Raw genomic sequence first — 24,580 nt, 5'->3', positions numbered from 1 at the left:
TCTCTCTCTCTCTCTCTCTCTCTCTCTCTCTCTCTCTCTCTCTCTCTCTCTCTCTCTCTCTGTTCTCTACTTTCCAGTTAGACATAGCTCCCAGCTTCGGTGCCAACACGATGGCTGCTGCCATGTTCCCTCTATGATGTCATGAACTCACCCTGTGTAACTGTAAGCAAGCCTCCAAATCATGGCATCTCTTCACGGCAATGAAAATCATGAAAGTTTTATAACTTTCATAGTTATAAAAAACATGCCACTCTGGTAGCAGATACTACTAACCACGAAGGAGGATCTGCACGTGTGGGGATAGGGCACATATAAGTATTGTATATATATTTGGTTAAGTATTATTGTAAACAAACTCTTCTCTTAAAACTGATGTACAGAAGCTGGTAAGATGGTTCAGAGGGTAAAGGCATCTTCCACTCAAGTCTGGCAAACTGAGTTCAATCCCATGAAATCCACAAAAAGTAGCCAGAGAACCAAGTCCACAAAGTTGCTATCTGACCTCTATATGTGTGCACACATGGGATGCGAAAGTACAAGAGGCACTATGAACATATAGAGAGATGATTAAAGAGAAAGGAAAGAGAAACAAAATGAAAATATAGAGAGAAGCAAAAATATCACATATTTTTCTTATGTGAAATCAAGGTGTGTGTGCATGTGTGTGTGTGTGTGTGTGTGTGTATGTGTGTGTGTGTGTGTGTGTGTGTGTGAAATAAAGGCTGAAGGGGAGGTTATTTCCCACAAGTTGGAGAACTAAGGAGGAGAGGGAAGGATGGAGGGAGGCAGTGGGAATAATTAATGCAAGCAAGATACAATGAAATATATGTGTAAAATGTCATAACAAGATTTTTTGTATTATTTTTGTATGTAAAAATTATTGAAAATATTACTGTGCTTTATTTGCTTTGTGACGCTTTTTACTGATTATAAAAACATTACAAATAGAGTTTGAAGGGGCTTGAAAGATGTCTCAGTTATTAAAAGCACTTGTTGTTTTTACAAAGGACCTTGGTTTAATTCCCAGCATCTACATGGTGGCTCACAACCATCTGTAACTCCAGTTCCCAGAAAATCTGATGCCCTCTTCTGAACTCTGAGGGCACCAAGCATGCATAAAATAATTTTTGAAAACTTTTTAAAAATTTCTCAAAGGAGGCTGAAAGAAAAATACAAACACCATCTTTTAAAATTATATATTAAAACCATAAAAAGTAACTCAATGTTTAAAATAAAAATTCCAATACCTAAGACTAATGTCTTATCAAAAAAGTTTAAAAAGAGCTAACATGCTCCAATGGCTTTTTTCCTACAATGATATTTGTGTATTGTAAAGTGTACCCAATGGGAAACATATTAAGACAGGCTAATAGAAGGTTCTAGATCACTGTCCAACTCTTTCCCATCTTTGACTAATCTTCTGTGAGTGATACCACCTTACAGTTGCTTTTGAAGGGACAGAATTTCCTCTTCCTGGCATGTAAACTTCCACAAGTGACAAACTTAGCTCAGTCAAACCACACACGTGATCAAACCCTCCTGAGCAGAAAGCTTTAACATTTCTTCCTGGGACCACTTTAAATTTTTTTTGTCAACTTCTTTTAAACAGACAACAGTGTCGGCATGTGGTAGGCATGCAAGCAATACTATTATGTGAAAGACTGCATGCCTCTGGGCCAAAACTTTTCCATGTCACTGCTGAGGGACCTGAGAGCACGAAGGTCACAGAACAAGTGGCAACACCAGGACTGGAATGTGCAGACATTCAGTCCCTGCTATCTAGACAATGGACAGAGCAGCAGAAGAAAACCATCAAGACTTCTCACTTTCTCCGGGGAGTTATTTTAGTGAAAGGAACTCTGAGCATTTCCCCCTGTCCACAGATAACAAAGATAAAAATAGCTAGGCCAGAAAAATAATATTTACCCTCTTTTGAAATCTGAAATAAACCAGCTTTTCCAGTTTTTGACTGCTCGGGTTTGGTTTGTTGCAAGGAGTGATCTTCCGGCAGCTTGGGGCTGTTGAACGGATTCTTCCTTTGCTGGGGGAAAATTGTGTTTATTAAGCGTGGTTTAAATGTCATAACAGCGACCCTGTGTTACCAAATGCTTATGAGCACACATATTTGATAGCTTTAACCATTCCAATCTAGGCATGTTTGGGCCTAGAGCAACTGTTTAGTTTGGTTAGCATAAAATTACTCTACATAATACAAAAAACATAGGGACAATTATATAAAGTATATGCATTGCCAAAGCCCTTTGAGTCAGATCAGAAGTACATTTTATTGGTAAGAATGACCCTGATTGATAGTAAAGGCCTGGTCAAGGGCAAGGAAATCCTAGCTTTCTAACTGGGTCAGATTCCCAGTAGGGCCCTTCCTACCACATGCCTTACTACATTAGATAACCATTCTTTGAAAGTTACTTGCATGATGGCTTCAGTCATCTTGAGGCACTTCATCATCATTATTATGGACAACTCTGAAAACGCAGGCTTAAGTATGTACAGACTGGGTTTGTTGCTGTTTTGAGACAGGGCCTTCCTACTCAGGCTATGCAATGGCTTAGGCTTCACAATATTCCTGCCTCTGATTTTTCATATTAATATAACTGACTATAAATGATTACTGTTTGTAGTTTTACAAATAGTCAGTTTCCCCTGGAAACAGACCTCTAAGAGACATTCGAGAAACTATGCCTAAAAGTAAGGACCGTGGTAGAACGGACAAGCCACATTCCATAGCCCAAGAACGGCAATGCCATAGAGGATTTTTTACCTTTCACCTTTTACCAGAGTCTCACTATGCGTCCTTGGCTGGCCTGGAACTCCCAGAGATCCTACTGTGTCTGTTCTCTATTCATCCCAAGGCCTGGGGTTAAATGATGGGTCACCACCTGGCTCTTCTAAAAACAATTTTAAGGTTTAATTATGTGTATGTGATGGGGGTGGGTACTGAGCATGCAGGTGCTCACAGAGGCCAGAAGCATTGGGTCTCTGGAGCTGGAGTTACAGGCAGTTAAGAATCTCATGTCCTCTGCATGAACAGTGAACTCTCTTCAGCACTGAGGTCACCCATCTCTTCTGCCCTTAAACTGTTTAACTATTGGGGACAGAAAGAAAGCTGGGCCTTTAGCAACACAAACATAATAATTATCAACTTTATCCACCACCGGAGTAACTTCTTTTTTTTTTTTTTTTTTTTTTTTTTTTTCTTTTTTTTTTTTTTTTTTTTTTGGTTTTTCGAGACAGGGTTTCTCTGTGTAGCCCTGGCTGTCCTGGCACTCACTTTGTAGACCAGGCTGGCCTCGAACTCAGAAATCCGCCTGCCTCTGCCTCCCCAGTGCTGGGATTAAAGGCGTGCGTCACCACGCCCGGCTGTAACTTCTTAAACTAAATACCCAAATTATGTACATCTGATACATACAATGAATTACAGGAGTCTCTATTTTGTTTTGCTTTAACATGATGGGAAATTTGGCACTCTTGCCGATAACGAGATTTTAACCATCTGGGCTCCATCTACCTTGGGCAGAGACACAGCTGGAGTCCTCGTACTTTCCTGGGACATATCAATCACACTGGAAGCTGGATCCACCAAACTGGAACTGCAAAAGAAACCATCACTCAGAAAATAAAATCTCACCCTGTTCGGAGGCATCAATCATGGCTCCACGGCCAAGAAAGAGCTTCTAAGACAGGAGAAGTGAGGAAGGTTACAAGATCAAGCTGCAAGAAGGGAGAAGAAACTGGGCTCCAGCCATGATTAGGGACCAAAACAAAGGCAATGGTGGGACAAAGATGTAAGGGCAGCATGAGAGAAGACAAAAACACCTACTAGGGTCCCTGAAGATGTCCAGGGTACAGGCACACAAGAGGTTTACTCACAACTTCAACTTGCAGAAATGAACTCGTTTCAAACTTATCTTATCTAAGATAAGATACACGTGAGAAAGTGAGCAATGGGTTTTATGGCTGAAATAAAGTCACAAAATCTTAATCCCATGGCAGTGTTCCTCCTAATACATATAAAATATAACTGAAGCAGAGACTGGATAAGGCAAGTGACCTGCCAAGGAGATAGAATGACCAAGTCAGATAACTATACACAAAAGCTAGTGGGTTACAGCAATCTCTTATGACCATCGTCCCAACAAGTTAATAGATGAGTTCTTACCCCGGTACAAAAAGAAAAGTACCAGAAGGCCATTGAGAAAGTGGGGGGTGGGTAGATGACGTCAGCTATTTGAAAGAAGTCCACAGGATTTTCTAAACCATGATGCCCTTGCCAAAGGCTGCACAGCCCCCCCGGGGTGAAAGTAAACAAAGAGTTCCCAGAGCATGATGAGTTGAGCAGGTCACTCCCTTGACTACAAGTAAGAAGAAAAGTGGGTCACAGAATCCCAGGACAGGAGGGAAATCTGCTTGCTGAGAAGGCTCGCTCCAGGGAGCTTTGCCATAGACATAAAAAAAATGAAGTCACTATTGGCTGGAACCGCTGCTCCCTGTCAATCTCTACCGGTTCTGAGTGACATCAGAATCAGGAGCTTGGAAAAATCCTCTGAAGGGGATGGCTTTTCCCCTCATGGCAGAAGAACAGAAACCCAGGCAAGGAAACAATTCACTCTAGGGTCATGGAACCTTGCCAAAGATTGCTGCCACTAAACCCCAAGGCTAGCAATTTGTGGTTTCATTTCTGTATTTGAACTGCTATTTTTTTTTTCACATTAAGCTCTTAAGAAAGCCATCCTTCCTTCCATCACCTTCCTTATTGATCCAAAAGGAAAGTATATGGGAGGAGGTGTCATTTACAGCCCTGTCACACAAAGCCAAAGAAAGGGGAAGGCAGGACATATGAAGTGGAAAACACAGGAAGAACTTGTAATGGAACCACAATCTGGACATACTTGATTGATAGGAAATCTATTCCTGTACTAGGTGGACACAAAATCAAATTAAGTTGTCAAAAAGAAGCATGGCCACTGATAGAATTTGGTGTCCACACATGAAAGGCCAACACCTCAGAACTGAGAGGCCATTTCTCTCCAGTGTCACTTTAAGAGGTCAGTAGGGGAACCCTAGCCAACTACCCAGTGCTAATGAGACCATGGGCCTTGAGGAGAACCTACAATTGTCACCCTATTAAACTAGCACAATTCCTAACTACATTCTAACTATTTGTCCTTATACCCACATATAACTTTATCCTTCATCCATCACCAGGGAAAGTTCTTTGCAACAGACAGTGACCATTACAGAAAAACATAACTGGTCAAAATGCAGAACTGTGCAGCCCAGTCCCAACTGATATATAGATAACACAACTTCTGTACCTTATACACAGGGATCATTGTGGAAGAGGGGACAGAAAGACTATAAGAGAGGGAGTTTGTTATAAGATTGTGTCTCCTAGAAATGTCAGAGGCTACACCCACTGAAGTCTTACCAGAGTGGCTGCTGAAGCGTGAGCTGAACAAGAACAGCTCCAATAGCCATGCTAACATGAATGGGGAAAGCCCATTCATACAAAGCCTACCATATGCAGAAATGCTGAGAGCAAGAGAGATAGTCTTCCCCAGGGAAGAGTACACCAATTAGTTATCCAATAATGGCCAACCCTAAAACCATATACATGCAAGTAACATTAAACATTCCAAACAGGTTGTGTTTATTCACACAGGTAACAACCATTGAAAAAGAGGTCGTGGATGTGAACAAAAGCAAAGGGGAAGACAGGGGAAATAAATGTAAGAAATTCCCTATAAAGTGGGTCAGTGTGAAATCTGATGAACAGTACACACCAGATGCCTGACACAGTGTAAATGATCTCCTTTATTAAGTAAAGCAGCTGTAAAATCGGAGGATCTGACCCAGACACGGAGATTGGCTGTCCCCAAGGGTCAGACATGCCCTAGACATGTCCTTGTTATATCTTACTCCTTCCCACTTTCTTATTTATTTATTTATTTATTTATTTTAATTAGGTATTTTCTTCATTTACATTTCAACTGCCATCCCAAAAGTCCCCCATACCCTCCCCCCTACTCCCCTCCCCACCCACTCCCACTTCTTGGCCCTGGCGTTCCCCTGTACTGAGGCATATACAGTTTCAAGACCAAGGGGCCTCTCTTCCCAATGATGGCGGACTAGGCCATCTTCTGATACATATGCAGCTAAAGACACGAGCTCTGGGGGTACTGGGTAGTTCATATTGTTGTTCCACCTATAGGGTTGCAGACCCCTTTAGCTCCTTGGGTACTTTCTCTAGCTCCTCTATTGAGGACCCTGTGATCCATTCAATAGCTGACTGTGAGCATCCACTTCTGTGTTTGCCAGGCCCTGGCATAGCCTCACAAGAGACAGCTATATCAGGGTCCTTTCAGCAAAATCTTGCTAGTGTNTGCAANGGTGTCAGCGTTTGGAGGCTGATTATGGGATGGATCCCCAGGTATGGCAGTTTCTAGATGGTCCATCCTTTCATCTCAGCTCCAAACTTTGTCTCTGTAACTCCTTCCATGGGTGTTTTGTTCCCAATTCTAAGAAGGGGCAAAGTGTCCCATTTTCTAACCCCAAAGGATAAGCAGGGCCTCTACACTACTTTATCTCTGCATCCAGGCTCCAGAGGCCCCAGTTGCACATCCTGATTATAACTTTACTTACTAGAGATGAAGCCAGCTTCCCCCTTACTGAAGTCTGTCCTAGCATTCTCTGGTTAAACATAGCTGTTGGCCTATTCATGTGACTCTTGGTGGTTTTCGCTCAACTCTGTACTGCATTGTCTGCCACAGTCAGCCCTGTCATTTTCAAGCAAAATGCAAATCTCCCCTCCTGCAGCATAACTTGTCTCATTATTACACATTTTATTGACACTTTACACAGAAGATCTATATTGCATCAAATTATAATCTTTTAATGGCCAGATAGTGTATATTTTGTTCCTTAGAATTCCACTCCTACCAGAGAGAGGTAGATTGTGTCATGAACAAATAGATGTTCAATATATTGCACATGAAGACATTTTTTGAGACAGGGTGTTACTACATAGCTCTGGCTGTCCTGAAACTCTCTATGTAGATCAAGCTGGCCTTGTCCTCACAGAGGTACACCCGTGTCTGCATCCCAAGGGCTGGAATTAAATGTGTGAGCCACCATGCCTAAATGCATGATGAGATTTTTAAACTGGGAAGAAAGCCAAGTTCCATAGCCTATGCTTTGTAACTTCCTTCTTCCATACACTTTTCAGAAGGGACCTGTGATACCAGAAGTCACACTTGGAAAAAAATGGCATATTAAGATGATTAAAACACTAGATATCAATCCTAGTTCTAGAGCCAGAAAGAAATTTTGTAGGTGATAGTTTGATTTTAAAGTTAGCCTGATCTCCTTTGGAGCTGTTAAGTTCCATGGAGGCTACTGTTGTAGCCTCCCTCACAGTCTGGCTCTGTGTTCGGCATGTGGTGGTGCTCCACGATGCTTCAAGAAGAAACAAATCACATGAAGAAATAATCCAGAGACAAACAAAGGAAGTGAGTTAGAATATACACTCTAAGGTATTTTTGTGAGCACACACACTTCTCTCAACACTATAACAGTCTACACTGCACACTTCCTGAGCACGTTGCCATCCAAGTATAAGGCAGTTTGATGTGCCTATAGAGCTTTTACTACCATAACAGACTGGAGTAAATCTAAAATCTGATAAGATTAAATATTCTCTTGAGAGCTCGCTATAAATAATTTTGTGGGCCAGACATCTTAGAAATGAAGTTTTCTTATTATTGGATTTTCTATCAAACTTTCAGGGGCCTGGGGGAGGGACAAATGTATGGACTCATCTCTATTTTCTTCAAGAGCAAGCTTGTATCTTACACTGAGCCTATTGCTGGGGATTCTAGCAAACAGCTAATTCTTCTGGTAGAGGGAGGTGGACATACACAGAGAAAAGCTGTTCCCGAAGGAGATCATTAAAGTAAGGTAATAGTATTTCAGAGCTGCCGATGAAGTTGGGGTTTATTGGCTCTTTTTTCCACGGAGGGTAGGAGGGAGGATGGTGGCAGAGTGAGCACTAGGGAAACACAGGCTCTGAAGCTGCCACTTTGGTGCCCTATGCCGATATACAAAACAGCATCTAATTCTTCCCAAACAAAGGTGAGTGGGATGCTGGGAGAAACAATCAAACTCTTTTTTCAGAAGAAACAATCAAACTCTTTTCATTCAGAAAAAAAATGAGCTAACATCAGAGAATGAAATAAATACCATAGTGAAGCCTAGCTCTGCCCCCCACCCCCACCCCAACTCATTTTGGAAACGTTCTCCAGAGAGATTGTAGCTTATGGACAGTACGCATCCTGACAGCAGCCAACCTCTCTCCTGACTCCATGCCTTCCAGCTTCCCCTCCTTGATGCTCCAATCTCAGGGTTATGAGGGTATGCATTCAAACCTCCTTCATCTTTCCTTGCTCGCCAGTGCCTGGGAACCCACATGTGCACACTTTGTATTACTGGATCCTTTTGTGTCCTTCCAAGCACCACAGTGCCTGTGTAAGCTGACCTATGATAGGTCTCATGCTCTATCCAGCCTGCTTCTCAAGAATGAGGTTCTTAAAAACAAAGTGATGCAATCTGGGGACTGTTGATTCCATTGTTACCTACAGTTTTAGATTCTTCTTCCTTTCTTTTCCTTTCTTTGTATTTTTTATTGTTGTTGTTTGTTTATTTATGTACCTGTGGAGTCTAAAGCACCTTATTTGTTCATCAATTTATTTGCTGATTTGTCTTTTCACCCATCTCCTCCCTCACCATTTAGTCTTTCTTTAATAATCAGGATCTTATCAATTATTTCTTTTTGTTAATTCACTCACTTTCCTTCCTTCCTTCATTTCAGAGGTCATTTGCTTGGCACTTGTCTAGGGACTAAGAGTAACTTCATGGACTAAACGTCCCTCTCTTGTTATCGTCTGCTTCCTGGAGGAAGAAGAGCTAAGGACCGCTGTGAGGACCTTTGCTCAAGTAGCTCTGTGTGCATCTCAGGTAACCCTGTGTGCATCATTGAGAACATCTGTGTCCCTAACATATACCACAGTATGATCTACAGATCTATCACATTCTGTATCCTGTCTCCATTCCCTCATTAGTTTCTCTCCATCTCTCACCTAAAGTGCTACAGCATCCCCCATTGAACTATCTAGCCCGGGTCTGCACACTGCTGCCGCAGAATTGCTCTAAGAAGAGAAAAGAATCATTTGGTAGCTCCTCGTGGATTCACAACAACGAAGAGTCTAGCTTCTTGGTCTGCATTCTAGCTTTGCTAGGTTCTTCCTTACACACACTTATCTACCATGCATACCTGACCAGCCACACCAGATCACATCCACTCCCCAGCAAACCAGGGGATGTCAGAATGTCCTATCTAAACAGCTGTCCAATCTAATACAGCCTTATCATCCCATAAGAGTCATCCTAAATGTGACTAGGTCCAGAATGTCCTTACCATCCCTTCACCCCAGCCCCATGGTGGATAGAATCAGCACTGCTGGCTGTGTTCTCAGCCTTTTCAATACTGCTACCAGCTAGGCCTGGTAGTCAAGGGCTACAACTCTATAACCACTCAGACAACTGTGGCAGAGGACTCACTGATTCAACATCTGCCTAAGCCACAGAGTTCGTTCAAGGCTAACTTGGACAACTTAGTTAAGACTCTAAAAATTATAAAATGAAATAAAGCAACCCTGGGACTTCTGTGATAAAGGGGCTTGTTTATCATGTCCCGTGCCCTGGGTTCAATATACAGCATGGAATTCATAAATGTAAAAAGTAAATACTATGATCGTAGCAAGCACAATTCTAGTCAGTCCCTTCTACAGAGAGTGGCTTCCTAAAAGTTGGGGGAGTGAGGTGCGAACCTCATTCACCTTTGAATTCCCTGCTACCATCTTGTACATGATAAATACTTACAGTGTTCACTGACAGAATAAACAACTGAATGAAGAGTGAACTCGTGCCCCTAAAGAACTTCTCACTCTATTAGATGCACACAGGACATTAAATAGGTTCTCTCAATGACTCACAAAGATGGATATTTAAATACCTTATTTCTATACATACCCTAAAAGTAGATGTAGGCAACTTGTGAATTAGTGACTATATCTTCACCATGCATACCTATTTATATTCTCTTTATTCTATTTTTCTTTGCATTCTATACATCCTAACTCTTTTTTTTTAGGTTCACATTTGTCAAAGTGGCTATAATGAAAGTAGTCACTGACTTCTATTGATGCCATTTAGTTCTTGGGCCCCTTTCTTACAAGATATCAAGACACTGAGGTGAGTGCTACTTTTAATGGCCCTCCTATAAATTTGCCTTGTTTGGTTGAAGACTTTGAGCTTTATAGAGATCCTTGTACAAAACTCTCTTAAATCTTATAAACCACCAGTTTCATGGTACAAGGGCAAGGACCTGTCAGATATCTAATTCTTGCCTTGCTAGGCCTTCTTTTTGCTATACAGGAGCTAGAGGCCTATCTGCTAAGATGGCACAAATATGTTTGGATTTGCATTTTAGGAAGGTGACTGTTGAGAAGAAGAAAGGAGATTGAAACTTCCAAGTTCATAGGCTTAGTACTTAGTAATAAATACATAGGCTTAGTAGTAGGGGAAAGTCAAGTATTCTTTATAATTTATTTTATATAATTCATCCTTCCAGGAGAAAGGATGACACAGACAGGCATCTGAAGGGTGTGTGACAGGGAAGAGGACAAGAGGCTAGAAGAGAGAGAGAATTGGTAGCTTTGAATGCATCTGAGCAATATTTGTTTTAGATGTCTCAGCTAGCCTCTCTGTAACTCTAGAGATTAAGCAGTTATAAACCATCAGAGGGTACGTTGTCAAAGGTGGCATCAAGGAAAGAGAGAGAGAGACACATACAAACACAGAAAGAGATAGAGAGAAAGAGAGAGGAGAGAGAGGATGAGAGACAGACAGACAGACAGACAGACAGACAGACAGACAGACAGACAGACAGACAGAGAAATGAAAAGGTCCACCCTTTTCTAGGTTCATTCAATCTAAAGAAGTGCCTGTAGCAGAGGCATCAAAGGCTCTGGTCGGTAGACACCTATTAGACTCTTAGTGATACCCAGGGCTCCATACCTGTTTAAGGGAACACAGTATTATCTCAGATAACAAAGACTGGCTTCCCACGCCAGACAGGAAATGTTACACTTCACTGATGGGCAGGGCTCTGACATACAGAGGGAAGAGCTTCTCTGGTCGTTATTCTGCATGCCTCACTTTGACTAAGCTATGTCCTATGGCTTGTTGTGTACACATGCTCAGTGGTGATTTTAGGAGGGGATGTGATATGTTCCTGATGTGGGTCATGGCCCAATGGCAACCCATACTGCTCATCACCAATTCAAGGTGACATAAGTACATGATGGACTGAGAGGATGTACCCAGGACCATTTATAGCAGTTTTTCAAAGTGCCCAGTTGACAGTGATCTACTGTGTGCTTGTTTTTCCTTCTGTATTTCATTTCTGTGTTTTACAGAAAGCATCAGCCTGTGATATTTAGCAAGTTTAAAACCAAAAGGAAACAGGCCCTCCACTGTAGTTTATCAAGTTCAGCAAACACCATCCAGCTAAGTTAGTCACCAGGACTCCAGCTGCTGGTGACCAGATTTCCAGCTGCCCTTCAGGGAACAATGTTCTCTGCTCATAAACCTTTCTGAGCTTCCTAGTGCCCTGGCTGTAAACAAAGGTGAGTTCATGAAGAACGCAGGTGGCTGCCCATGTCTTATTGCTTGCTGATCACCCATAGCATTTTATGAGTGGGCTCCCATGGTCTCGTGGCTACCACACAATAAAGGCTCTTGTCACCATGCCTAGGTAAAAAATCTGCATGGCCCAGCCTCACATCCCCCAACTTTTCTCTCCTGGCTAAGAAAATATTGACAGGTGCTGAGTCATTCTATTGAAAACCACTTAGCCTGTAAGCACAGGCCCCAAAACACACTTAACACACCCAGCTCACAAAGGTTAAACAGCATAAGGGGGTAGCACTGCAGGAGATTGACACCAAGAGAAAAATGGTGGCCTCTGACATGGAGAGGAGGAAGTACCACCCATGCCACGTCTCATAGAACTGGTCTTAACTAAGCAAAGCACCCGAGACATGCCTAGCAGCTGTGTGCTGCCCTTCTCAACCACACTTAATCTGTGTAATATAACAGTAGAATTGCAATGCCATCGGGAAGTTGCCAGTTTTTCTTCTTCCTAAGAAATGCTGACCAGCTCCCATGTTTCATTTCAGTTACTCTCACAACATCCTAGTAAGGTAACCTGGTTCCAGTTCACAGATAAGAGCCAGAAGGTCTGTCAGAGGCCATGCAGAAGACAATGAACATCCAGACCTCAGATATTAGCCTGGAAGGAGGGAAGGAAGATGGGGAATGCCCACCATCCTGAGGGGGCATGACAAAAAGGAGTTGAGCATCTTTGCCTCTCAAGTCCTTTGTGATGGAATGATGACCTGGGAGGGGGGGGGCAGAATGGGAAGTCTGGGCTTGATCAAACAGTGGGATAAGCTGTTTGCCTCTGATGCTTCCTTTTTGCCTTGCCTCTTCTGTAATGCTGTCTGTTCCCTCTACTGATTAGTGCTCCATGCTCCTCAGCCTCTGTCATACCCAGACTCTAAGATCTGCTCCCAGTTCCTTGCTTTTGTGTCTAAATGACCATCTCTTTTCTAACCAGGGTTTCTAATATTTTGGCTTTATTTGTTGTTGCTGTTGTTGCTCTTGTTGTTTTATGAAAGTCTTATTGTAACTTGATATACCATGCTTAGTTGATATCCCTAAAAGGCCTGCTCTTTTTCTGAAGAGAAGCAAAGGTAGAGTGGATCTGGGGGTAGAGAAGAGGGAGGGGAGGGAGGGGAGGGACTGGGAAGAGAAGAGAAAATGGAAACAGTGGTCAGGATGAAATTTGTGACAGAAGAATAAATTTAAAAAGAAAAGAAAGTAAGGACTTTATCTATCAGGGGCATAAGCAGGCAGTGGGGTTGGGGGCGGGACACCAAGAGGAATGAGTAGAGTGTCACCAGTTCTTGAGGTTCTTGAAATGCTATATTGAGTGTCATCCCTACTTAGTGGTGCATACTATATGCTATGAGCTACGGTAAGAGTTCTGCATTTACTGTCACCAAGGAGGGTTTTACCCAGCAACTGATGGGAACAGATGCAGAGACCCTCAGCCAAACATTAGGTTGGGCTTGAGGAGTCCTGAGGAAGAGGGAAAGGAAGAATTGTAGGAGCCAGAGGCATCAAGGACATCCCAAGAAAACCCACAGACTCAACTATCCTGAGCCCATAGGGGCTCCTAGTGACTGAATCACCAATCAGGAAGCCTGCATGGGACCTATGTAGACCTTCTACACATATGTTACAGTTATGGATCTTGATCTTCTTGTGGGACTCCGAACAATGGGAGTAGGAGCTGTCTCTGACTCTGTTGCCTGCCTTTGGGTCTCTTCCCTTCTACTGGGATGTCTCATCTAGCCTTAGTCATCTGCACTTAGTCTTACTGCAATGTGATATGCTGTTTGATTTATATACATGGGAGGTCTGCCCTTTTCTGAAGAGAAATGAAGGCAGACTGGATAGGGGAGGGAGGACAACACTGGGAGGAGAGGAAGGAGTGGAATCTGTGATCAGCATGTAACAAAGGTAATTAATTAAGTTAAAAAAGAATTTTACATTTACTAGTTATTTGGTTTCCTAATAACTCTGTTAGGAGATTATTAATCTTGTTATATAGCGGGGGAGGTAAAGGTTTAAGAAATTAAAGATACTACTTTAAGGTCACATATCAAGCCAAACCTTAACCTCTAGCCAACATGGCAGACAAACATAGATGACACAGAAAATTAAAAATGGTCCTGGAGGAAAACAGTGAAGCACATCACTCATGGGAAGTGGGTAATTAACAGTCACCTTATTAGAGTCAGTATTCCATTTCTCACATGGCATGACTTAATCATAGTTGACTCTGAACTGCCCATTGGTAGTGGTCTTAGATGCTCAGCCTTCTTTGCCTTTAGACTGTTGTAAATATCTCTGATTCCACAGTGCCTTGGTCTCAGACTAATGTGTCCCACCATCAAAGACATTGTCTTCATGCCAGTATGAGGTTCTGAGGTGAGTTGTCTCCACTGAGCCCATAGAGGTAAAACAAAATTTCTCTTCCCACCAAAAGGTATTAACTGTGACCTCAAGAGAAAGATGCTAAGGAGAATACCTGTAAGTACCTAAAAGCAACTGAATAAGTCCCCAAAGTTTTGGAGCAACATAGTCCCATAGCTTGTTACCTCTTGCAAAGGTCAACAAATGTCATCCAAAACTTTTGAATAAAAGCATCCAGAAGTCAATACTGGAATGCAGAGGAGAATGCATTTTAAAGGGGTATTTGCTATATACTACATGCCCACTGATCTGAGCCAGTTCTGATCAGTCTTTATCAGTCCTGTCTGTCCTGCCTGGTTTTGGTCCTTCAGGTCCTTCAGCATCTTTCACTCACCAGATTTAACAGTGTGATCAGGACTCATCTGTCTCCTGAAATGAACTGTAGCACTCGCAGACTCCTTTACCCTACCCTAAGAAAATCTTTAGAACAAATAAAAACCCACCACTCCTGGTAATGGAAGAAACAGCCATTCGACACTTTGACCCCAAGGTTGAGATGAATTGCAAATTCTGAAAGCTAGGAAAGAAGCTTGTCTAGGTCCCCACCAGACCCCAGAATTCCCCAAACATCACTCAGCCTCAATCCTATGAGTCCTGTCCTGACTTTGTACCCCAAGCCTATATTTGCCCACCTAACACATCAAGCCATGAAACCCACAAGTTGTGTCATACCTTGGGCCTGCGGGACTTGTGTCATCTTCTGGTTCTTCCACAACAGCTAGCTCTGGAGGAAGGACAGCATCTTTGTTAACATTATTCACCCAGCTCTCCTTTGCCCTCATTGCTGTGTCCTTATTCTGCTCAGCTGAAACAGGAAACAGTAAAGATAGAAAGGTTACCTCTCTATGCTATAATCTATACCCTTCTCGGTGGCTCCTATCAATAAGGGCTTAAATCTGAACCTCAGGCCTCCCAACTGCCAAGATGACCACTGGGTCTCAGGACCAAAATGATAGTTGTGAGAGAAGTTAGTAGATTTCCCTGATTTTAGATCCTTGCTTTCCAGTCTCCTAAAAGGATAAGCGTGCCTTTAAAGGTACAGGCACCCTAGATATTGATGAAGCAAAGTTCTAACCTCCTTTAGGTTAATCTGACCTGAATTGGAGCCAGGATTGGATATCCTTAGGCAAGAGATGCTTGATAAGTGGGATCCTTATCAAGCATTAACTCAGTCCCAATCACCAGCTAACTGCAATGCTTGACTCTGTGGTACAAAGGTGAACAAACGATCCTAATTTAGGAGGTCCCTTCCCGGTGCCTCTCCTGCCCCATAGGTCTGTCCACAAATCCAAATTCTAAGTTCTCCACTCCACACTGCTTGAGTGTCATCACCCCATAAAACCTCTGTGCCACATCTTCAGGAAGGTTTCCTGCCTCTCAATACTCAGCACTCTCTTCCCGAATCTCTGTAATTAGCATCAACTGAGTGGTGATTAATGACCAAGAACTGTGCTGAGTTTTTTTTTGTTTTTGTTTTTTTTTTTGTGTGTGTGGACATTATCCTATATGGTGAAAGGTATTGTCCAAGTTTATAAATTTGGAAATTGGATATTAAAAAGCTCAAGAAAATTGCCCAAGGCCACATTGTACATGCCAAGAACATGTTCATCAGTGTTAGGATGGGACAATGTTGGGGCTTCCAATTTCTAAATGAATTCCAAGGTGGAATCTATCCCCTGTTGAACTTGCCATAGGTCAGTCTAGCAAGTCTAGCATCTTTGATTGCAAATGGAACCACAGTACTAGCCAGTACCACCCAAGATTTCTTCTGAGCTGAATATGCTTGAAAACCAAGAGAGCTGGAGGCAGCACACTTTACATGCTTAGAGGTCAAAAACTTATCTGAAATAAGTATGACACAGTCCAAAGATTTCACTCCTAGCTCTGCCATTTAGTAATAGTATGACTGCTGGCAAGTTAATCCTAATTGCCCAATAATATTTATAGAAAAAGTATACGTATCTTACAAAATTGCTTCTACAGTTAAAAACAGATAATTAACATTCATTATATATCAAATGCCTTAAAGATGCTATTTTTCTTTGTCTATAAGCTAGACCTAGAGTTTTACAATGATTAATCTTGAGTTACGCAGACAAAATGAAGTAGTGAAATAAAAAGAATTCTAAACAAAATAGTCCTTTAAGTGATGTGTTTGGATGATTGAAGAAGAATCACATTCAAGATCATTGAGTATCAGACCTGATTTCATATGCACATGTGCATGCACACACACAGTGATCCATACAGACACATACATATGCACACACACGCACACACAAAGCCAAAGAAAGACATGCACATTACTCATAATCCCCCAAGCACCAAGGCTACTACATTTAAAGGTGGTACCCAAACAGTTGTCTTCCTCTACAGCCAATTACTTAGCCCTGCCCTCATCCATCCAAATTCAAGGCAAGAGGATTTTGACTGAGAAGGCCATACACTATGCAAAGCATAGCCAGGGTTGATTTCCTTCAGCATATTTCAGTGAAGAGTCTCACACCCTTCCCCACCCTCCATCCTAAACAAAGGTCAGCTGTGACCTCACCTGCCGCTGGGAGCTTCTTCCTTCTCATGGATGCTCTGATGATGTCAGCACCATGGATTTTGTCCCTGTGTCTTTTTGCCTTAGCTTCATAAAACCATTGGCCACTCATATTCTTTAGTTGTTGGTCATCCTTAATTTTTTCAGGCAGATGTCTGCAAAGGGAAAAGAAATTTACTTGTCTGAGAACACACAGTAAATAAGTGAGCTCACTGTGATACTACATGAAGAGATTTGTAAATACACAGGCAAAATGAAGCTCTTCCTAATTTATGTGCCACAAACTTCCAAGATGACTTACAAATGTTCTGCTTTGACTAAAAAAAAAAACTAATCAGAAATGTCAGGCACTTTTTAAAAAAAGATTTTATTGTTATGTGTATGAATGTTTTGCATGTAAGTAGATGCACAATGGATATTTATTGCCAACAGATGCTAGAAAAAGTCCCCCTAGAACTGGAGTTGCAGGTGCTGGGATTTGAACCCAAGTCCCCTCTGCAAGAGCAGCAGGTGCTCTTAACTGCTCTGCCTGACATTTCTCAAGAGCCCAATCACATCTTGGTTGCAGTCTTCTCTAGTCAAATGGGCACACTAGAGAGGAATGATGGAGAACGCATCCCTGGCCATTTTCCTCACCTGCAAAATGGGGGAAATACCCCCATCTCATAGGGTTTCCCTGAGAATTGTATTAAAACACATAATCCATCTCTGCACACGCCAAGGGCCTATTAAGCATTTGTTGGACTAGTGTGTGATGAGCAGTTCCCAGGCTCTTCCCTTCTCAGTGAAATGAGTTTCTCAAGAGACTATCCTGAAAGCCTGGAAGGGGAGGGGGCATGATGTTCTGTGTGCTGAGGCAGGATAAACAGAGGAGGTTCAGGCAAGTCCCATCAGTACAGAGGTTGCTTTTAAAGGTTCCATTATCATTCACACTCACTGAACAACTGAAACCTAAATAACAAACTCACTGGTGCCATCCTAAAGCATCCCTAATTTCTGCTGGTTGTGGGAAAAGGTGTTGGAATCAATGAGTCTTTTAACCTTCACATCCATCTAGTCAATAAAGTGAGAATTCCAAGTCTGTCTCTTCATCCTCTTAGAGACACACTCAGTAAAATCCAATGAAAAGCCCTTGGGAAACTGAGAACTCTTGAAAGACAAATCCAAGTGGGTTCATTCAAGCTTAGATGCTCCTTGTCTATGATCAAGTCTGTCTTAGCCAGGTAATGTGAGTAGGGCTCATAATGGCTGGACTGGGGATGAGGGCTGCACATAGGCACAGGTGGAAAGGGAAGGAGCTGGAGGGGCCTGGCCTCCTCTTTCTTAAGTATGCTTCAAGGAAGTGGTTCTTTGTCTACCAAACATAAACTCTCCTCTAGAATTGCCTCTCCTGATCAGCTAGGAAGAAGTGGTTCTGCCCCGAGCATTCTCATCACATCCCTTAGTCACACACTGTCACAATAGGCTATCTACAAATCCTGACTGGGACAGCATCATGACTTCCCAGGCCTGAGCCACCAAAGGATCAAGTGCTTCAGATTGTTTGCTCATTGCTTAAGGCTTTTGATCAAGCACACAGTCCCTGTTGGGCTGCTGGTGGTAGTTCTTAATTTTTCTCCTTCCAGAAGAACCACAGTTCTGTCCAATTAAAGAAGGGAAAAAAAAATCTACCTATTCATGATCAGACTGGGCTCTTGGAAGCAGGGTCTTCATTCCACATATATTTGCTTAATGCCTTAAACACGATATGCTGGCAGAGGGCGGGAATTCACCTTTTGGATTTATTTCCCAGAAGGCACTCCCAAGCCCCAGTTGCCAGCACACTCAACTTCTTATTGTTTCTGACACTGCTCTTCTGTTATCTGTAGGTATTAGTGGTAGAAATGTCTGGCTGAGACTATAGGCTCTGGAGGCTCTCCCAAACAGGACCAAAGCCTAGTTTGAATTCCACCTAAACATGACAATGGAAAGGGTAAAGAACCATCCTATATTTCAGTCTCCTTGCTTGTAAAGATGGGGAGGATAAGACCTACTTTTGAAGACTTTTGAGATAATTTATTGGCATGCTTGCCTGGACGTACTTAGCAGTGCCCAGCTCTTGTAAAGAGGCCGATGACCTCTGCACATCTTTGCGTGGCTTTGTCCAGCTGCTCCTCCCACTGCTGCTTCTGCAGACTCAGCCTGAGCACCACAAAGACACACTGTCCTTTTCCTTGTTCCCACAATACCACCCTTCCTCATTTACACGGTATTCCTAGGCTCTGTTTACACATCTCTTTCACTCAGTCATTTGTGGATGCAAGCTCCTTAAAGATAAGGCTTGTATCCTTATCACCATTTATAGTTCTGCCATGAAGTACAGAGACTGGCACAAGGTTGGTCCCCAGTAACTGTTTGCTGAGTAAGTCATTGAACAATTAAGTGCTCAACAGCCACAGTGGTCTGAATAAGAAAAGATACAAATGAAGATCCCATCACTGTCAAGTTTCAGGGGACCAGAGGCCACCATAGTGGCAGGGTTTCTGATGAGGTAGGACTACTCATCTCTCCTCAGAACAGGAAAAAACACACCATGACATATGGTAGTCTGTTGGTGTACCACAAACCCTCATAGCAGCGACTCCCGGTTTCTCTTCATGAGATTGTTTTTGCTAACCAAAAAGTACTTTGCAATAGAGCCTTTGGAGGTCTTTGCAGCCTTGGTCTCCTCTCATCTTAATAAGCATCTGCAAGGCCCCAGTGTATGCACAAATGGCACCGAGTCTATGTGAGTCACACCCTCACAGACACATGGCCCCAGAAGCAGTTAGTCAGCATTGTGGTAAGAACAGGGTTTCTGGCTCTTTTGTTTGAATGTGGTAAAAGAATAAGAATTCTTTCAAATTTAGTGAGGGCCACTTTTGCATTTTCTAAGATGATTATTGCTGTAGGTTTTAATATTCTCTGTTTTTTTTTCTTTTATCTTGGTCACATGTAATATTCTGAAGATGACTCCCTATGTGTAATATCAGAATTAAGTTCAGTCATTTGAATGACCCCACTGTGATGGTACCAACATCTTCTCTTCTAATAGCTCTGTTATTTTTCCTTTCTTCTGAACTATAATTGAATGAGCCATATTAGCCCTGGATTTTCTAACTGCTGTACCATCTAGCTGAGGGGGAAAGGGTAGATTTCTTAGGACTAACACTGTTTCTGCTCACCACCCTCTCTATACATGCACACTAGCACAAAGAAGATACCTGCTGGTGGGCAGGTAGATGGGAGAACATCACTCAACCCAGAAAAGCCACTGCTCTGTCATCCTTTCAGAGCAAGCCTCTAGTTGTTTTTGTCAGCTGAAAAGTACTTTGCGATAGAGCCTTTGGAGGTCTTTGCAACCTTGGTCTCCTCTCTTAATAACTGGCTGCAAGGCTCTGGTGCACACACAAACAGCACAGGCTATGTGAATCACTCCAGTGTACTCCGTGCTTCCATTAACTTCCACACAGTCTCCTGTACAAGCATGACATCTCATCTCACTCTTTCTGTCTCTCAATACCACCCCCAATATATTTTAGGAAAGATGATAAGATTCTGTGACTTAAAAATGACCTCATTTTCTATATGAGATGGTTCAAATCCAGAGAAGTTAAAAGTCTTGCCCAAGGTAGCACAGGGCCAGGCCCAGAAGATAGCTTGACTCTCACCTCTCCTGCATTGCCTGGGAAAGCCTAACAAGATTTTGGATTCTAAGGTAATTGTCACACTTTATTCTTTCTACCAAGGGACTCTCATGCATTGATGGAGAGTCTAGAAATCAACAGACCTAGAAAGAAAGTGAATTGAAATGCCCCTTAAAATGATAAGAAACACATTTTTGGGGATGTGGGCAGACCACAGATGCCCATAATCTGTTGAGATTCAGCACAAAGTGGGAATGCACATGGGCTTTCCTGGTGGACCAGCAAGGCTGTCATCTTGCAGGCTGCTCACTCTCTTCCACTCTATTTTCCCATCTGTGGAAGGAGGATGGACTACACCACTCTGAGAACAAAAGAGAGATGCCTGTGGAACTCCCTGAATGCCGCAGCCCCCAGGACTTTGCTTTCAGGGAAACTGCCACCAGAAGTCCTGGAAGCTAATTCTTCAATGAAAACTGTCTTTACTTTAAAAGAAGCAACATACTAAAAAAGCAGCTGAGAATCATATGATGTGGTGGTGGTTGAGATGGAATCTACTGAAGAAAAAAAAGGCCCATCTCTGTAGATGTGGTTGTATGCATATGGGGGTCAGGATGTGGTGCTGGGGTGGTTTTCAGACAGATACGGACAGCAATTTCCTGCTGGCAGGGTGACGCAGAGCACAGGAAACGCCACCTCGGCAGTGTGTCATTTTCAAACCATAAAAGTCTAAAATTACACATGTGTGTGTATAGTAATGTTCCCCCTCAAGGGTGGAAGAGTCAGACAGAGGGACAGAGTGGAAGAGAAAAACATCTATCTTGATGTCTGCTTCTCTGTTTACCTATCAAACATCTCCATTCAGAAGTTATGGACACAAGGTGATAGTAACTTGAGCCCAATGCTTGTGACTGAAGTAAAATTAGCACAGAAGACAGATCTGCATCCAGGGTAACCTGGAGCTGTTGCCTTCCCATGTACAACCCAGAGATCTTACAAGGATATTCTCCTGGGTCCAGGTCCATGTTGTACCACTAATAGCTTAGGTGGTTTAGGAACTGGGCATGTCTCCTGTGTGATACTCATTTTATCATCCATTAAGTCAGTGTGGAAGGCAACATATGACTTATATCATCCCCAAAGTGTCTTGCATGGATTTGGAATATGAACACTTCAAAGCAGTAGATGTATGAAAAGCTGACAAACCAGCTTTAATAAGAATATAAACCTTGTCTCTAGCCTTACTAACAAGGGTTCTGAATCAGGGCCTGGTCTTGTAGACAACAATGCAAGAGCCCTCCACTGTAGTCATCATCATGCCTATGGGATGGCTGTATTCCAGATGCCATAAAGAATTAACATATGAAAGCCATTCACAACTGGAATCTCAGCACACAAGGAGCTGAGATGGAAGGAGAACCCCAATTTGACTACACCACAATTGAGCTACACAATGAGGAACGGGAAGGGGCTAAGAGATGGCTCCGTGAGAAAACCGCTTTCCACACAAGTATGGGTGTCTGTCCTAAATCCTCAAAACCAACACAAAGCTGATTACAGAAGCACACATCTATAAGTCCTATATTTCTATAGTAAAATGGGCAATAAAGACAGGAGAGTCACTCATAGGATACCATCCTGATGGCTTTAGTGGTGAACAACAAGAGACTGTGCCTTAACATATATGCAAGTGGTGGGCCAGTACTCAAGGGTTTTCTCTGATCTATACATGTATATCATCACACACACATATGCCACATGTGCACACATACCCTACACACTTCCAGAATACATAGTAATGGCAGGCTTACTTCTCTAATGCTGCTAACTATAATTAACACATCATTGCTTTTTCTTAGACAGCAAGGAGAACTGAAGCTGTAAAATCATGTTAGGAGAACAAACTTTAAATTTTTAAATTTCCAATCAATAATCCTTTAAACGAAGGGTTTAATCCTTGGATGGCAAATTCCCTAAGGGTCATGTCTTCAACCATCTTGAAATACCATTCACATCACTCTCAAGGGCAGGTTCTTCATTTATAAGATATGCAATTCAATTTTACTGTATTAAAAATCGTTGAGACTTTGGGAAGTAATCCCCTGATAAGGAATCACACTATTAACCAGCGTCCTCTGTGCTTTTCTGAGAGGCTCAAGCTGTGTGAAGGAGGATTCAAATGTCCCTGCCACCTTTGCATACCAGGGAGAGGAAGAAGCATTTTTAAAAGTGCTTGGTCGGGACCTGGTCATTCTGGGTCTGAGTTGAGGCTCGGAAGGGAGGTGAAGTGACTTGCCCTAACAAGCCACAGATGGTTAACTGCTGGTGGTGAGATTTGACTCCAAGGTCCCTGTATCATTACTGAACTCTCAATGTTCAGTTCTGCAGGAAAATCTTCAATGGGCAGCATAAGACATAATGTGCTGGACCAAGATCATGGCTTTGCCACAGAACAGTTGTCTGATCCTGGGAAACTCATTGCCTCTCTCCCTGCTTTGCCATCCTGCCTGTCGGTAAAATGGCCGAAGCAGATCAACAACAAGTCTTGCAAGAGCTATCTAGCTCTAACTGACCAAAGAGGAAAGATAAACTCCGAAGGCTTATAAAGGAGCCGTTAAGCCAAAGCCCAAGAAGGATCGTTTTCAGAAATCAGAGACCAGGTCGTGGCCCAGAAACAGGAGGGATTCAGGACCATCCCTTCAAGTCCCTTTCACCCAAAAGCAACTTGGTTCCTGAGCAAGAATCTTCTTGTGTGGAACACATCAAATAAGCCCTTTCAGAAGTGTACATACTCCTGCGACCATCCACCTTTCCAGTGCATACTATCTCTATCCATAAGGTCCCGTACCTGCCCATGGCCAAGAAACTCTTGGTGTCTATTTAGAAAGGTGTCCAGGAAGTGTTAGTAATTAGAATTACACAAGAATTTTTGCCACCTCTAAGCTTCATCCTCTTTACAACAGCAATAAAACATCAGTGCCAGAAATCCTCAGAAGCCTGCCTGGCCCTTCCAAAACAGCAGACCCAAGGAGAGGCTGCCAAAGAACACATGGCACTAACTTGGAGGCTGTGGCCTCACTGAGCTCTGTTCCCAAGTGCCTGGTTCAGTCCTTGCCTTGCCAAAGCTCAAGGTTGTTACAAGAAGCAGGAGGGTAAAGTTCAGCGAAGGGTTTGTAAACTGTGGATGGATCATTGACACACTTTGTGGGGGGACCCCACAGAGTGTTGTAAGTGACATAGGAGAAGGCATGATCCCATTCTCACGACCACAGCTCCATGTCAGCTTTGTATCATGACTGAAGTCCCCTTCTCCACTGGTGCGTCTCGGGAGGAGAAACAGTAGAGATGAGGGTTTGATTTTTACTTCGTGACACCTACTAGTTGGGCAAGTCACCCACCTGTCACATAGTAAATTTCCACGTGCAATCAGCTGGGGTCATCATATACCACTCCATTGCTTGACTCCACAAAAGAGTACAAAATTGTGAGAGGTGCGGAGCATAGTAAGCCCCTTATAACCTGATAAAACTGTTGTTTGTTTACTGCCCTTAGTAGCAATAATCAGGCATGCTAGCGCACTTGAATTGAGTGATTTTATAAAGCACTAATATTTAGTCAAATAAGCCCATCATTTGTAGTCCCAGTGTTCCAAAAATAAGCACACAGCTTATTATTCCTTCTGGAGAACTGGATTGGGAACCAGTAAGCTAAAACTGCTAACTAATATTCAGGAACCCTTTCTCTGCTCTCAAAGCCCATGACTACAGAGACAGTGGGTTGCAGAACCCAGGACCTAGAAGAGGCAGTGAAGAATTAAGTCCAGTTATCCAGCAGCATGCTCTAGTGTTCTTTCTACCATGGAGATGAGTGATCGTGGTAGGAATGTTGACAGAGAATATTTGGGTTCCAATCAAAAAGGGCAATAGGTCAAGTTGATACTTTCTTTGAAGGATCCAAGTCAAATGCAAACTTGACCTGTTTGAAGAGCACTTTTAATTTTTCTCTTAAAGCCAATCCTAGCAATTTTGAAAGTATTCAGAAACATGAACTACTTATTTTTTAAAAATCTAGGTCGGACTGGATTATATAACAACACTGCCTCAATCACTCTCCCTTTCTCCCTTCCCTTCCC

General features: G+C 42.6%; 1 protein-coding gene across 9 annotated transcripts in view; it reads right to left on the bottom strand.

The window, feature by feature from the left end:
* Sytl2 (synaptotagmin like 2) overlaps positions 1-24,580 on the bottom strand; it is a 107,156-nt gene that overhangs the window by 33,893 nt on the left and 48,683 nt on the right. For all 9 annotated transcript variants that reach the window (XM_021166379.2, XM_029479599.1, XM_029479598.1 and 6 more), the window contains exons 3-6: positions 16,790-16,941; positions 14,911-15,043; positions 3,527-3,608; positions 1,927-2,041 (exon numbers count right to left, since the gene is read on the bottom strand). In XM_021166379.2, the coding sequence (XP_021022038.2) occupies positions 1,927-2,041; positions 3,527-3,608; positions 14,911-15,043; positions 16,790-16,941 (482 nt within the window). The remainder of the gene's footprint in view (positions 1-1,926; positions 2,042-3,526; positions 3,609-14,910; positions 15,044-16,789; positions 16,942-24,580) is intronic.

This window comes from Mus caroli, chromosome 7 (assembly GCF_900094665.2).
Source record: "Mus caroli chromosome 7, CAROLI_EIJ_v1.1, whole genome shotgun sequence".
NCBI classification, from domain to species: domain Eukaryota; kingdom Metazoa; phylum Chordata; class Mammalia; order Rodentia; family Muridae; genus Mus; species Mus caroli.
This window is presented reverse-complemented; position numbering and strand designations above follow the sequence as displayed.